Source organism: Myodes glareolus, chromosome 4 (genome assembly GCF_982192425.1).
Source record: "Myodes glareolus chromosome 4, mMyoGla1.1, whole genome shotgun sequence".
Taxonomy (NCBI): Eukaryota; Metazoa; Chordata; class Mammalia; order Rodentia; family Cricetidae; genus Myodes; species Myodes glareolus.
This window is the reverse complement of record NC_142029.1, coordinates 74,417,722-74,433,319: the sequence shown is the minus strand read 5'-3', so window position 1 is coordinate 74,433,319 and position 15,598 is coordinate 74,417,722. Positions and strand designations below refer to the sequence as shown.

The 15,598-nt window shown below is 52.0% G+C and overlaps 1 protein-coding gene across 1 annotated transcript in view; it reads right to left on the bottom strand.

Moving 5' to 3' along the window:
* Positions 1-15,598, bottom strand: part of Dscaml1 (DS cell adhesion molecule like 1) — a 331,942-nt gene that overhangs the window by 54,127 nt on the left and 262,217 nt on the right. Inside the window, exons 9-11 of the mRNA XM_048417297.3 lie at positions 14,430-14,708; positions 13,925-14,044; positions 12,895-13,071 (exon numbers count right to left, since the gene is read on the bottom strand). Of these exons, the coding sequence (XP_048273254.3) occupies positions 12,895-13,071; positions 13,925-14,044; positions 14,430-14,708 (576 nt within the window). The remainder of the gene's footprint in view (positions 1-12,894; positions 13,072-13,924; positions 14,045-14,429; positions 14,709-15,598) is intronic.

The window sequence follows — 15,598 nt, the reverse complement described above, 5'->3', positions numbered from 1 at the left end:
TGATGGGGTCGGGGTTGGGAGTTGGGGTTGGGGTAGGGCTGAGGTCAACTTGATCCACTGGAAATGGAATTTGCAACCCACAGGAAATGAGGAGACCTCGGAAAGGACAGAAAGGCAGCCCTCCTGCTTGACCCGAGAGAAACTTAGTGGCATGGCTGCCTTGGGAAGAGTGTGATCCCTGCTCTGGCTCTAGGCAGATGGCTATGGTTGTTACAGAGAAGGGTTGGTGAGGCTGGGTTGAGGCACAGCTCTGGGCTCTGGGGCTGTGTTTTGCTCAGAAGAAAGGGGAAGGCAGCCTGGAAAAATAGCTGACTGTTTGGAGAAGGGACTTGAGGCACTGTCTTCTGGCACATAGGAATCTCCAGCCCCTCTTGGGCCCTACAGTCTGTTTGCCAGCCAGCAGCTATAACAGAGAGCCCCACCTCCATTCTCTCCCTCAGGGTCTGTCTAATCCTTTAAGGGTCAGGTGTTCTCCATTGTCCTCCTGCTGCTGATGGGGCTGATGGACAGCCAGGTTTAACAAGTCAACAACCATCTCAAACCCACCATAGAGGGAATGGGGTCAGCAAATGTTGACCCCATTTGCTCTCCTTGCCTGTCTCACACACACACACACACACACACACACACACACACACACACACACGCACACACGCACACACGCACACACGCACACACACACACTTCTGTGGCCCTCCGTGGTGTTAAACTTGCCATGTGACAGCATATTCTGTATGCTTTTCCTAAGTGACCTCCTCAGAGGGACTCTGTGCCTTGTCCCCTGCAGTGAGGCCCAGTGCCCACTGTTTCTTCACTAGCTCCATGGCCTCCTTGGCACCTACAGTGCTCTGGACGCAGTGAGTCATTGCTTCTTTTTCAGTTAGCTCTCCTGATGCCAACCTCAGGAAATGAGTCTCATTGGCCCCATTCTTCAGGCAGGAGCCTGAGGCTTCCAGCAGGGCCTAGTCATCCTCTGAACTGTGCTGGCGGGAGCTGGTCACCTCTTACCATCTGTCTGCCTGCCCTCCTTGCCCATGGTCTCCGGTTTTCAGAAGTGCGATTGAGTTGTCACCAAACATTGTGGCCTCCATGTGCTTGCTGGTACAGCCTCAGTGTATGACCCAGGGGAGCGAGGGAGGGACCCCAGATTTAGGGAACCCAGACAGAAGGCACAGGACAGAGTCCTGGGCAGATATGCTAATGATAGCTGTGGGATCGCCACACTGTTCCCTAAAGGTGGGAGGTGACCCTGAGAGACTCCTGGTGGGCAGCAGGCCCATCCACTTGAAGCTTCCTATCCCTGTTCGGTTAAGTAACACTCGAGTGTCCAACATGGGGCAAACTGCTGTAGAGGGCACAGCAGCAGCTTGGTGGATTCCAGGTCCTTCCCTGATTCCACATCTATCACATGGGGACACTTCTCCTGCAAGGCATCCCACCTGGACAGGCTCTCCTGTGTGCTATCTCCTTGGTCTGATGGGAGGACTCCTGTGCAGAAGTCTCTGTAGGCCCCAGCCTGGCACATATTTATAAAGAGGAACTTCTGTGGTGTTCTGTGACTCCCTTCTCCCCCACCCGCCCCTCAGGCAGCCTTGATGGGCCATGGTGGTCCAGTCACCCCCGGGTAGGCCTGTAGATCTAAATCCTGGGCCTCTTTCTGGTCCCGTGGGGCCTTAATGGCAGGTGCAGTAGTGAGCAGTAGAGATCTAGAGTGGGGAACCCTGATTTCAGAGAGCGGCCATCCCTCCCTGGGATCCAGAGCCCTCCCCGGGGCTGCCAGCCCAGGAGAGAGGAAATGAATTTCAGCAACAGGACAGTTGTCGGAATCCGATGTTACCGGGTCTGTCTGTGAAATTACTCTCAGGCTGGCTCCTGTTGCCCCTGAGGTTCTGCCCAGATCAACTGCTGTTTACATTTTAATTTGATTTTAGAGGCCGATAGATTCTTAAAACACCATGAGACAGTTGCTCCCCACATACTTTGTTTGCCACCAACCTCAGGCTTGTAGGTAGATTCTTTCTTTCTTTCTTTCTTTCTTTCTTTCTTTCTTTCTTTCTTTCTTTCTTTCTTTTTTTTTTAAAGGCAGGGTTTCTCTGTTTTGTAGCTCTGATTGTCTGGAACTTACTGTGTATGTAAGGCTGGTCTCAAATATACAGAGTCCTCGGACTTTGCATTATGGGCTAAAATTTGCTTCGTTTCCCAGCTCCCTGTGCTTCCTCAGGTCTCAATTCCTGAGCCGGTACAGGTCTAGTTCTCCAGTTTGCGGAACACCACGTTATGTTTTGATGAGAGCCTCACTCTTTATTTCAAAGGAGGATAGACCAGGATCTATCACCCCTACCAGGATGGAAACTCAGAGAGTTAAGTGAGCTGTGTGGAGTCACATCATGGGGACCCACGAAGAGGAGATCAAGCCCCCGAGGGTTCACCATGTCCCTTCATGCAGTGTTAACCTAGAAGTCTCCGTCCTGGTTGCATCCACACACACCCCATGGATGAGTTTTAGGATGAGTTCAGAAGAAGGCAGAAAACAGGAGGTGCATGAGGTATGGGGGTAAGTGGGGTGGGGGGTGTGGGGGTGGGCAGAGGCCAGCCCTTATGTGGTGGGGCTGGGGCAGGAGCAGAGACAATGAGGCAGGCTCCCTCCTTGGCAGGCTCCCTCCCTCTCCTCTTTGGTGATGGGAGCTCAGCTGCCATTTCTGACAGTCCTCAAGCCACTGGGGAGGGAACGTTGGCTATGAATACCCAGTGGAGAAGCTCTGCCCTGCGGGGAGAATGGGAAGAAACTGATGACAATGTGATTTGATTGAGGGTTTACTGTGCACCAGGCACTGGGAAGGAAGATACTGAATCCTTACAGAAGGGGAAACTGAGGTTTAGAGGAACCAATAGGCTATGGTCGCCCAGCCAGTAAGTGGAGGTCAGAGTCCGTCTCAGGGCGTTTGGGAACTTGCTGGTCCTGTGACTTTGGGCAGAGGAAGAGGCTGGGGTGAGGGTTGGGGACAGGCAGAACAGGTGCCCGACACTCGTATGCCAGGGCTGTGGTGGAGGTTGACTTGGGGAAAACCAATTAGTCTTGGAATTGGGGAGCAAGGGTGCAAGTCTGCTCTCCCAGACAGGTGTTCTACGGAGGGTCCAGGAAGTTTGCATACCTGTTGACACTTGAGAACTATTATGAAGCTTAATAACTCAACCTAGGGCATGTAGCTCAGCAGTTGAGCCTCACATGTATAAAGCCCTGGATTCAATCCTCAGCACTGTATAGACTGGCAGAGTGGTATAGGAGGCAAGAACATCAGGGCCATCTTATGTTGGCCCTAACTATTTACTTAGTTAAATAGTGAGTCTGAGTTATGCAAGACACTGTTTGAACAACAACCCCCCCCCAAAAAAAAAGCAAAACCAATAAGCCTATCATGGTGCAGACCCAACCCTTAGGGGTTGTGACTTAATGGGTCGGGGTGGGGCCACTCTCAGCTTATTGCTCCGTACATGACCAGAGTGAAGAACCACAGGGCTGGATGCTTGTCTCTTCCCTTGCCTCAGACAGGAAGTCCCTAAAGCCACCAAAATTGGAAGCGTGACCACAAAGTCAGTGCTCTCTGCCACCAAGGGAGGACCTTGGTTTTGCAGTATTTCTGAGCATGTAACTACAGTCTCTGCAGATTTCTCCCAGGTCCTTCTGTGGAAAAGGACGGCTTGGGGAGATGAAATGAGCTCCAAGAAGTCCTCCTCTCTGTCCCCAGGTAGACTCAGCTCTCAGAGACAGTGGGTGCCCTGGAGCAGAGCTCAGAGCTCTGTACGCCCACCCTGTCAGGGAAGAAAGTGTTCCTCTCTCTCTGGGACTCTCGGAGCTTTTTGTTTTCCAAAGGATTACAAGCAGCTTGAGAGGTGAGGGAGACTCCTTCCCCTCAAACCTAGTCTTTTCTCCTCCCTCCCTACAAAGCCGGTGTCCCCTCCGTGTTAACAAGCTCCCTGACAAGAACAGGACCTGCTTGGCAGTCTGAGATAAGCCACCACAAAGGGGCATCGTTGGCACGTCGGGAGGTGGGAACAGTTTCCACTCCGCCACTCAGCTCAGCCTCAGCCTCAGTGGCAGCCCAGCTCAGCAAGCTTCCCCTGGGACAGCTTGGGAGGGGGGTGGTGGTGGTGCCTTCTGCTGCCTGCTTTGTTTCCAGTTCTTAAAGAGCCAGGCCATGGCGTTGTTAATTTGATTGCACCCGCTCCGGCTTCTTGTCGCCCCTGATTAGGCAAGCTCCACCTGAAGTGTGAGATTAGTTCAAATTGTGTGGCAGCAACCAGCCCGGCCTTGGTGAACAGGCAGGAAGGACCCTGGGGAGCTTGCAGGCACCCTGAGACTCCAGCTATCCACGGCCTAAGGATGCAGGCATTAGGACTCTCGTGGGAAGAGTGTGTACACAAGCAAAAAGGGTGCTGAACTCTGGGTCCTTGAGAAGGGTGGGACCTTGTGGCCTCAAACTGCAGGCCTGTCTCTGATGCATGGAGGGTGCAGCTGCTGCCCTCAGTCCCACTAGGCCTTCTTCTGTCCAGCTATAAAATGGGGCAATCACTTCTCCTGGCCGTAGGCCAAGGTGTGCAAGAGCAGAAGTAGGGTGGGGGATGGCAGGGCCCATTTTCCCCACTGAGAGTGCTGGAAAAGAGGTAGTAATAATAATAGCTAACATTTATTGAATGCTTATTGTGTGCATGCACCGTGGTTAATGCTTTCCACGAATTAGCTCATTAAACCCTTCCCCCCACAGCCCTAGGAGGCTTGAGGGGGGTGGCAGTTGGCGGTTAAAGACGGCTTAGAATTGGCAGAATCCTTTTAGAAAACATGAACGCTTTTCTTTGGCTACCAAGAGAAAGAGTTCTGGGTCAGTGCTGAGAATACCCCAGAGTTGGAGTTTCAAGCTTTTTCTGGAAAGGGCCAAGTGGTTAGCGGTTGTGGGTCACTGCAGTGCCAAAGAGGCCACAGACAGCGCATAGGGAATGAATAAGGAGTATGGCCTGGTACAGCAGATGCTGGCCAGGTTGGACCCTAGCCAGATTTGAGGCCTAGCTTGCTGACCCCTGCTGTGGAGGCATGAACTTGGGGCCCTTGACTATGAGGGTGGGTTGGCTAAGAGATGCTCATACTCAGCTCAAGACGGTTGACTGTGGAGTTCCAAGAGAGTTCCTGAAATCCACTAGCCCTCAAAGTATGAGATGGTCATACTGGAGCTGGCGCTAGGAAAGGACACACAGAGAAGATGACAGCACCCCACAGGGAAAAGCCATATGGCGGTAGGGGCAGGAACTGGAACAACGTTTCCACAACTCAAGCAAGGACCCTAAGATTTGCTATAATCCGCAAAGAAGCAAAGATGCTTCCTTAGGCGGCCTCAGGAAAGCAAACACAGGCCTAGGGACACCCTGCGTCAGGCTGTGAACTCTGAAAGAGTAAGTCTGTGGTGTTTTGAGAAACTTGGTTGGTGATACCTTGTTGTCGCAGCCAGGGGTAACTGAGGCAGGGGTAACTGAGGCAGGGGTAACTGAGGCAGGCTTCTGGAAGCAGCAGGCTTAGGGGGATTCTTTGCTGGGTCCCTAAGTCTTGTTTTCTGCACCAGGAAGATAACCTATCACAGTGAATTAAGTTTCTGAGGGTCAAGAAGGCTACCCCAGCTCTGTATAGACATCTTACCCAGTGGGTAAGCCCAGGCTAACCAGTCACCTCTGCTTTGCCAAAGCATCCCTGTTACCTCCCCATCGGGATCATCACTGCCACCCTTTTCCTTCAGTCTCGGACTCTGGTCACAAAGGCTTGGTACAGTTCCTTCAGAGAGAAATCCTCCTTCCTCTCCAGTCCCTGCTCAGGGTCCTAACGCCACCCCTCCCCTCTAGGCTATCCTGCCTACCCCTTGGCCCCTGGTTGTCATCTTCTGCCCAGGTGTCTCCTCACTGTCTCCCATGCGGACTCTTACAGCAGTGCCTTTGCCTGGCTGCCAGGCTCCCAGGCTCCCCGAAGCCTCCTCTCTCCATTGCCTTGCTCCTCAAGGTTGTACCCAGCACAACCCCCACTGGAAGCCCTGGCTGACTCTGTTGCTCACTCCGGGCTCTTCAGTCTTTGACCTGACTGATGGCACGGCCGGCCACTCTGTAGCCCACGCTGTTGCCACGGCTAAAGACTTGCAGCTGCCTTTTAACCAGTCGATAATTTTTAGAGTCTGGGATGGGGATTTAGCCTTGCCTTCTCATCTTGAAGATCGCTGAGGTTTGGGTACAGCCTGAGTGTCTCTCTGGGGTTTGTGTGTTGAGACCAAGTTCCCATGGTGAGTGTCAGGAGGGTGGAACTTGATGTTGACTGTGGCATGTATAGGTGGGGCTCTAAAGTGGTCCTGAATAGCAGGGCTATGGAGTGAATTCGGATGGAGTTTTAAGTAGGTCAAGGGATACACACACATGTACACATTTGCATAAGCTCCCTGTTTCTCAGTGCCTCACCCTGTCTTGGGCCTTTAGGTTCATGAGCTCAAATAAACTCTTTTTCTTAAAGAGTTAGCCAGGCTGTGTGTTATATTGTTAGCAATAGAAAGCGGTAAATACATAGACCTTGGCACCGTGTTGGATGATAGGCTACTCAGCAAGTATGTGTTTGTGGCTTCCCTGATCTAATGGTGCATTCACTCGGAGGGGCTTGCATCATGACTGGGCTCCCTTCCTGGGAAAAAGGTTGGAGGTGTTTCTTATCTCTCTGCCTGCCTTTCTGTGTCCTCTTATCTACCACACAGAGACTCGTGTGCAGGATTCCTGGATCCTGGTTCTCATCTGAGCTGTCCTGAGTGACCCCTTGGAGCTGGGACCCATTTGGAAACTCTTCAGTGTGGTCATAGGAACTTCTGTGGGGCAGGGGAGTGAAAATATGTCATCTGTCCCCACCTCTGAGGAGTGAGTGGCCCAGGTGAGGCACCTGGAGATAAACAGGGAGCGGAAGTTGAAGGAGCCTGACCACATCTCTTCTCTTCAGCAAAACCTCCCCTGTCTGCACGAGACCTGGGTTTCTATGAGATGAAAGATGTGGGGTTGGGTCAGAGTCTTCTTTGCAGCAGGCCCCCTAGGGGGCTAGGCCTGGAGATGTGACATAGATCCCTCCTGTTCCAGTGACCCTATTAGTGTCACAAGGTCAGACAGCTGTCCTACGTTTTGTTGGGTGAGAGATATTTTATATTTCCCACCCTCCCTGAAACATCTATGGCTTCTGAAAGGCAGGACCATGCTTAGGGGGTGAGAGAAAGTGAGTGGTGTTGATCCCCCAAGTCTCAGTTTACCCAGGGCAGGTGTCCTGGCCAGGCCCTTCCTGATCTCTGGGTGCCTCTTTTGTCTTCCCAGGCTCCCGGGAGCTTTGCTGACTCCCTGCTCGGCTGTGAAGAAGGCCTAGGGGTGAAAGGAAGTTACAGCCTGTCCTCGCTTCTGCTTGATGAAGCGCGAGACACCATGTTGCTTCTTACTCTATGAAGTCCGGAAATCAATAAGGCCAGAGAGGCCACTGGCTAATCATCACCGTGGAAACCATCACTCCTTCCCTCTCTCACCAGCATTCAGAGAGTCCTCTACCCTTGCCTGCAGAGGAGACTCGCTGGTTTGGTACAGGCCACCCTGAGACTGGGTAGCGAGGCTGACCACTGGCCAGTACCTAAGAGGAGAAAGAATCAATAATAACCTTCAAATTCCACAACTATGTTTGTAAGTGGGGTGGTGGCCCCGAATCCTGCCCACCACTCAGCTTTCTGTCTCTTCTTCTCACTGCTTGCAGATCTAATAGAGGGTTTGCCCTGCCCCTTCAGCTTCTCCGGAGTTCGTAGGGTCAAGGAAAAAGTCTGGGAGGCCACCAGTGATGCCAGCTTGATCAGATTTGCAAGCAGGGGCCCCTCCATTCCCAGCACAGAGTGCCAGAGAGGGTAGAGGTCTGGAGTGTGCTAGGTGACAGGGTTTGAATTCAATACAGGGAGGACAGATGAGCTCTGGACCTCAAGTGGCTCAGAGATAGGGGAGAGACAGGCCCCACCACCAGGAAATATGCCAGAGAACATGGGGCCACTCTGTTGCTAGACTTCTCTGTGCCTCAGTTTACCAACTGTTCCCAGTGGGGCGTCACATGTGTGATATGCCCATCTGTGTGCCCTGGCATCATCTACATGAACTGCAAATGGTTCATTCAAGTCGAGAGTCCAAGCAAGGGAGGAGAGACTTCAAAAAGAGGTATTGGGGGACTGGAAAGATGGCCCAGGGGTTAAGAGAACTAGCTTATCTTTCTGAGGACCTGGTACCCTCATCGTGGCTCACAATTGTCTGTAACTCCAGTGGATCCAAATCCTCTTCTGGCCTCTGTAGGTATCAGGCACACAAGTATTGCACAGACATACATGCCGGCAAAATAACCATACATATAAAAACAAAATAAAATAAAATAAAAGCCCTGGACAGCGAGGAGGCAGGCACGTAAGGGTTTGCAGGCTCTGGATGATCATTTCCTTTGGCTCATTGCCTCCTATGCCTGTGGCAGGGGGTGCAGTAGTTCCATCACCAGGTCTAAGGAGACACCCTTTTTGTCTGATGAGAGTTGTTTTCATTGGACGAGTTTGAACAGGGGCTTTCCTGGATCAGGGAACATAGAGTTGACTATGCTTCCTAAGGTTTTACTTCCTGATGTCAGTGCCACTGGTCAGCTATGCAGGGAAGCTGATCCACTGCAGCTCAAAGACTTCCTTGGGTTAGGCTGGCTCCCTCCATCCACCCACCGCCTTTAGAGTCCGGTTCCTTCCATCTGCCTTCCTGTGATGCAGGTGTGTGGGAGCTGAGGGCCCTTTGGAACTCATTTTAATTGACCTGACATTTTGCTAAACAAACAAATCAAAACTCAAACCAAACAAAGAGCCCTTCTGGGTTTAATTGGCCATGGGCTTTGTCTGTGGCCGTCACTGGAGGCTTTAGATAGGTGCAGGGGAACCTAAGGCAGGAAGAGCACTGTCTAATAAAGATGGGGGAACAGCAGAGTCCTGGGAGGGGAGATGCCATGTGACAGTGGCATCAAAACGCAGCTAGTCCCCTCCACCCCCAGCGAAGCAGTTTGACTTTGTACCTGCCTCTTACTGAGGAATTAATTCTCTTTGAAGATGATTTCTTTTACTCTGTATATCAGGTGGAGCAGGAATTGCCTCCTCCTTCTTTTGGTCATATTTTCTCTCTCTCTCTCTCTCTCTCTCTCTCTCTCTCTCTCTCTCTCTCTCTCTCTTAAAAGGGAGATTAAAGGTAGCCCTGTGGACGTGGTATTTTCTTCTGCTAATTACATTTATTTTCAGTTAAGACCTGGGAGGCAGCAGCCTGGCGCTCTGAGAAGACTCCACAGGCTGCTGGAACCATAGCCTGCCGGGCTAGAGTTGGCATGGCTCAGCTAAGGGTTGGATTTTTCTAGTTCGAGTGAATTCTTATTTTATGGGTGAGGAAACCATGACCCGGAGGAAGAAAGGGGTGGCTGATGGTCTCAGCTGTGGACACAGCAGTGTGACCCAGTGATGTTGACCCACTTTCTCAGGATCTTTGGAAAGGAACCATTGCCAGTTCTCCCAAGGAGAATGTGGGGAGAGAATCGAAGAGTGCCACAAATGAAGGGGTGGGACTGGGCTCAGGGACTCAAGAGCTGATCCATGCCAAGATTTGGGGGTCAAAGACAACTCAGCAGTTGTCTTCTAGGATGCCCAAGGATGTGGACAAGCCCCAAACCCCAAGTTCTCTGGTTGGGGTGGATGGTTTCAGGTGTCACCTGGACTGTGTTATGGAATCCCCAGGGACCGGACAGGGGAAATGGTGTATGAGCTGTCATACATGTACGAGAAGGCCCACTCTCAGATGAGTGCTGTCCAGTCAGATGGGAAACTAGATGACAAAAAGGCGAAGGACATCAAGTTCTCTATCTTAGAGGAGGGACACGCTTCTTCTATTGCCTTTGGACACCAGGGCTCCGATTGTCGGGTCTAGCCTTGGATAGAGTCATGCCACTCTGGACTCTCTGACTCTGAGCCCTTTGATCTTGACTGAGCCATGTTACCAGCAGGGTCTGTTTACAGATACCTGGTTGTGGACTTCCCATTATTATACATTCCAGTTCTCCTCAGAAATTCTCTTACCCATCCACCATCTGTTTACATGTCTGCCATCTACCCACCCCCGCCCCGGGGAACAGGAGCTCTCTGTCTCTCTTCATGGCCTCTCCAGTCTCTAGACTAACCATTTTTAACAATGGTCAGATGCGTACCTTGTGTCCAGCACTGTATACATCGCGGTAGATGCATAGTCTCACTGAAACCTCACTAGTGAGAAAAAGTACACAAGTCCTACACCTCATAACAGGGTGACCCCTGGAGGAACTTATGATGGGTTGGAAGTATCCTGAGTTAAAACCTATTGGATACACTTGCCTAGTGTGACTGGTGGAGGCTGGAGGGGAGGGAAGGCAGGAGAATAAAATGCAGTATGCCACGGCGTAGGAGCTATCCCACGAGCTTTCTATCTTAACGCACAGTAGACAAGCTTGTCTCTTGTTTATCATCATGACTATCTGGCTACGTGGGAGCTTCTGTAACTTCTGTTGCCTAGCACTGGGAAGGAGTACTAGACCTTAATATTAGCCTGGGAAAGGGGCAAAATTTGAAATTTGTAATATAGTTGTTACTGACTGCATACTACTTTCGCCTCAGTAAAAACTGAAAATTGTGAAGTTGGAGGCCTTCTGTGTTGTAACTGTTAGCTTACAGAGGAGGAGGACATAGGCTCACAGAGGTCACTGTGCATAGTCTATAGTTCTCAAGTAGCAGAGCTGGGATTTGAACTCAGGGAGGTCTCGTCTCCTGGTCATGAAGCACCTAGCACCTGTCAGTACTGTCAGGTCAGTAGCATGAGTGTCCCCTCAGCAAGGCCCAGCCAAAAGGTGCAGTTTGCCATGGATGACTCTTTAGGATATGCTTTACCCTTTGATACACTTCTTTCTTTCTTCTGCTTGGGGACAGTGTACACAGAGGTCAGCTGGCCCTCTGAATGCTTCGATCTGATACCATGGAGATGAATCAAGTCAAATATTTACTAAAAGTGGGAGACACCAAGGTGAACCTTGAAATGGGCTTTGGGTGCAGCCTCTGCAAGTGGGTCAGGGAGAGTGCTGGTGACACTGGGACATTTAGAATGGGCTAAGAGGTGTCTGGGCTTCCTCCAGCCGTGTCACCGGTAAACTGCATGAATGCGTGTGTGTGTGTGTGTGTGTGTGTGTGTGTGTGTGTGTGTGTGTGTGTGTGTTTGTATGAGAGAGGGATAATGTTCTATTACCCCCAGAACCTTCCTCACTTCTTTGGACTGGTTCAGTCAACACAGAATATTATTGTCCCCAGAAGTGTGGTGACTCATCTCAAGTCCAGCCTGACATGAACCAGGTCTCCTCACATACTCCCTACCTTCCAACCACTGTGCCCTTCGCTGCTCTGTCCCCTCGCATCTACGGAAATCCACATGCCAGAGAGGGAGCCTCACTGGCACAGTGGACTCCAGTGCTGCGGAGAGCTGGACCTCCCGCTGACAGCGAGGAAACAGTCAGCAAGGAACTGGCAAGGACAGGTCCAGGGGAGCGGCTCTTGCCCTTGTGCTTCTCCCTGGCTGAGGGATGTAGATTGATTGCCTGGCTTTATTACGGACAAAGTGCTTTTTGATGATGGGAGGGAGGCTGCTCTTAGCACGGGGATTCCAATGACGGGCGGGCAGAGGCTTCCTCAGCATCGATCTCCTGGCAGGGCTTCCCCATCTGGATAAAAGCCCAGGGTTGCTCATGGAGGGAACTCTCAGAAGGTGCAGGGTGGACTGCACATGGGCTCTGCAGCTCTCCGTAGCTACCCTAGAGTAGAGGGACGCTGGAAAGAAGGCCATTGCTGGCCACATCTGTGCCCGGTCAGGATCACACTGGCTGCCTGACATACACGAAGGACTGGACACAGACTGTGCCGTGGGCCATCATATCGTCTTTATAGATAGGGAAAATGTGATTTAAGGAGGACATATGTGTCCCATAGTAGTGACATCACAGTTCCCAGAATCACATTTGGCTGGTGGACACCAAAACTTAAGTTGTCCTCTCCACCTTCTGAAATCCATTTCCCGAGCCGGGACCTCAGGAACCCTTGCCCTGATGTGGTTCTCAGGGACCCATGACAAAGGGTCCTAAACCCACATAGGAGTAAGGCTCACCAGGCATGAACGGCTTCTGTGGTGCCTAATGGAACCCAGGGACGGGAGAGAACAGTGGCTCCAGGGCCATCCAGGTGGCTCTGGCGAGGGAATTTGGAGGCCATTCCCTGAGGAGTCAGAGTTACAGAGTTGTTCTGTCCCTAGGTACCTCCACCCACACTCAGCTGCTGCATTAGTCAAAGCGGAAGACTAGAGCACAGGAGACAAAATGACCGTCCCTAGGTCACACAGGTCACTAGCTAGACCGGGACTGGGGATCCAGTTTTCCAACCTACATGGTGGACCTGTATCTTCCTTCTGAGTCTGTAAACAGGCTGTTCATAGCTGAATATGTTCTAAGGGACAGAGAGAGGTTGTTTTATTGCACTGTATTGAGATTGAATTACCAGCTGATAACGATCCGAAAAATTAGCAGACAGCTATCAGAACCCACATTCTTGTCTTGAGACAAGTCAGAGTGTGCCTCTGTTTTGGATAAGCCTCTGGGAGACTCCCAAGCTCACTTCTGAGCAACCTTGATCTTTCTGAGCAGAAAAGCAGCATCCCAGGGGGAGGATGGATAAGCATCGGGGAGAGCCAGGACTGGTCTTGGCGAGCCTTGGCAGACCCGGAGTGGGGGGAAATACTCACTCTTGACGGTGAGGAACATGGCCTTGCTGATGTCGGTGCCCACACCGTTGCTGGCCTGGCAGAGGTAGTAGCCAATGTCCTCTTCCAGGACGTGGCGTATCAGCAGGGAGCTGTTGGGCAGGATCTGGATGCGGCCAGTGAGGGGCACTGGGTGATATTGTTGGGGGTTCCCGCTCCCTGAAAGGAGGGGAGGCAGCAGTTTAGAGGGGTGTGGGGAGTGGGTATAACTTAGTACCTTAGGAGAGGCCTGATAAAGCCCTCTTGCCCACCTGAGGGCGTTTCACGGTCAGAGTGACATCATCTTACAGAATGACACCACGCACCTCCGACTGCACAACAGTGAAATACCTCCTGGCCTGGACCTGCCTCCTGAGGCACAGAGATGACGGGGGCAGTACCTCAGGCAGAGCCCACTTTGTTACTGAACTTGCTGGAATAAATTCCTTGGTCAACTTGGCAATGGGCCAGGAGAAGATTGCATTCTCATGTGACAGTTGCCTGGTCACATGCAGTCAGGCCCAGCTGTCTTCCACAGGGGGTCTTGGGTACCCCTCCAATCCCAACATGGACAGTCTATCATGTGGGGTCTCGTTGGATACCGAATGTATCCTTGTGATGAGGCTGGGCTGAAAGAGGACTAAGATCTCACACTAGATAGGACCCTAGGATGGGTGGGGCAGGGTGGAGAAAGCAATACAAACTAGTTTTAGGGATGCAGGAGTCAAGTGGTAGGGACAGGAGGAGCTTTGGGGGCTGTGGATACTGTTCAGTGGTGGAGGACTTGCCTGTCATGCATGAGGCCCTTGGTTTGATCCTCAACATCACAAAAAGCAAACTTTTAGGAAATTTGGATTCAGCATCATGTTGTCCCTCAGCCTGGCGTGGCTGAGAATGACTTCTAGATTATTGGATGCAGGGGTTCCCAAAGTTCAGAGTTCAGGTTGGAAGTTGCATGGGAGAACAGGTCCCAGGTCCATTGGAGCAGCCTCCTGGTACCCCCTGCTCCTCTCACAAACACCGCCTGGCTCACCTTTGGCATGCTTCCACATGACCTTCGGTGGTGGGTAGCCATCTACTGAGCAGTTGAGCACCCCAGCTTTGCCATAGATGCCATCCTGGTTGTTGGGCTGCACCACAAATCGAGGGGGCACTGTGGAAAGAAGGGGAGCAGGGAGAAAAGGCGGCTGTCAGTTTCTGTTGGTTCCCCTACGTCAGGGGGCCTCTTCTAGCAGAATCAGGCCTTCTTGGATCATTACATCGTTGGGAGCAGACAGCCTGTGAAGCCACAAAAATATGGAGAGCTCTTGCAAGTACCACAGTGGGAGCTCAGAGTCTGGAGTCCCAAATCTGCCTGTGCCCATGGCTGACCAAGTAAGGATACCTTCCACTCCAGATCTGAAAGGAAGAGGCTGGAGTATCTCTATCTCTAAGAATCCAGCCAGAACCACCTTACCAAGAGCCTATAATTCCACCTGGAACTCTAGAAAGATGCTCTTGTCCCCCACCCCTTCTGAGGGCTGGCCTGACCCGCTCACCACGCACGATGAGCTGGCGCTCCCGGCTCACGGTGGCCGCTGCGTTGCTGGCGATGCAAGTGTAGTTGCCGTTGTGCTTGAGGGAGACGCTAGAGATCTGCAGGGAGCTCATGAATTCCTTGCTCTCGATGGTCACGCCTGAGCCTGAGATGATCACCTGTCCGTCCTTTCTCCAGGTGATGCGGATGGGCATGTCCCCCGAGGACACCACGCAGGGGATATAGAGCAGCTGGCCGATGGAGGCGGGCGGGAACTCGAAGGGTTGGATCAGAGGGGGCACTGGAGGGACAAGCGGATGTCATGGTCAAGTGCCACTCACCCACCCTGGTCACTGTCTGGAGAGGGCAGTCTGACTTTCAGTGATCGTGGCGCAGGCCTGAAATCCATCTCCCCAGATCTCTGGATCTTGTCCACCTGCATACCTAGGCCACGGCTCCCGGTCTCTGTCTTAACCTGCCCAGCTCTCAGGTTGGGCCTTGTGCTTGCCTCATGAGCTTCCTGACGCACTGCTTAGCTTGTGTATAAATTCTCATTTTCGCACCCATCTCCTGGCCTTTGGGGGGCCTGTGATAGACAGAGATGAATTACACAGGGAGAGGTGAAGAAGGCCTGTGTAGATTCTCGCCCTTCCCTCTCCATGAGCACTTCCTAAAGCAGGTGTCTCCAGACGAGATCGTCTCATTAACTTGCCCCTCTCCATGGCCATTAGCATGTAGAAACTTTACGTGTGCAAAGGAATCTCATTGAATCCTTCTACCAGCCGTGGACCTGGAGCTTGATGGTACCGTTTTACAGATGGAAAGATTGAGATTCAGAAGCACCGCGACTGAGATAGGCTATGGGAGGTGACTTGAAGCCTGATCTGCTTTCCAAGACAAGGCTCTTTTCATTAAGCGGCATAGCTGCCTCTTGAGAAAAACCACAAATGTACACACGGCAGGCCCTTTTGTCTCCCAAGGTGTGCTAAAACAGAAAACGGAACCTAGTCTCTCTCGGGCGGCCACGTGGATGGCTCCTTGGGTAGAAGTAACTAACTCTCTGCACCCAGCTGCCCTCATCTAGGGCTCTGGGTGGTGGTGGTGGGGCCTGTCTGCAGCCTGAGTCGCTGTGAGATGGATCCTCCTCTCTCAGTGCTGGCGAGAACATCAGCCATTATCTTTATGATAACT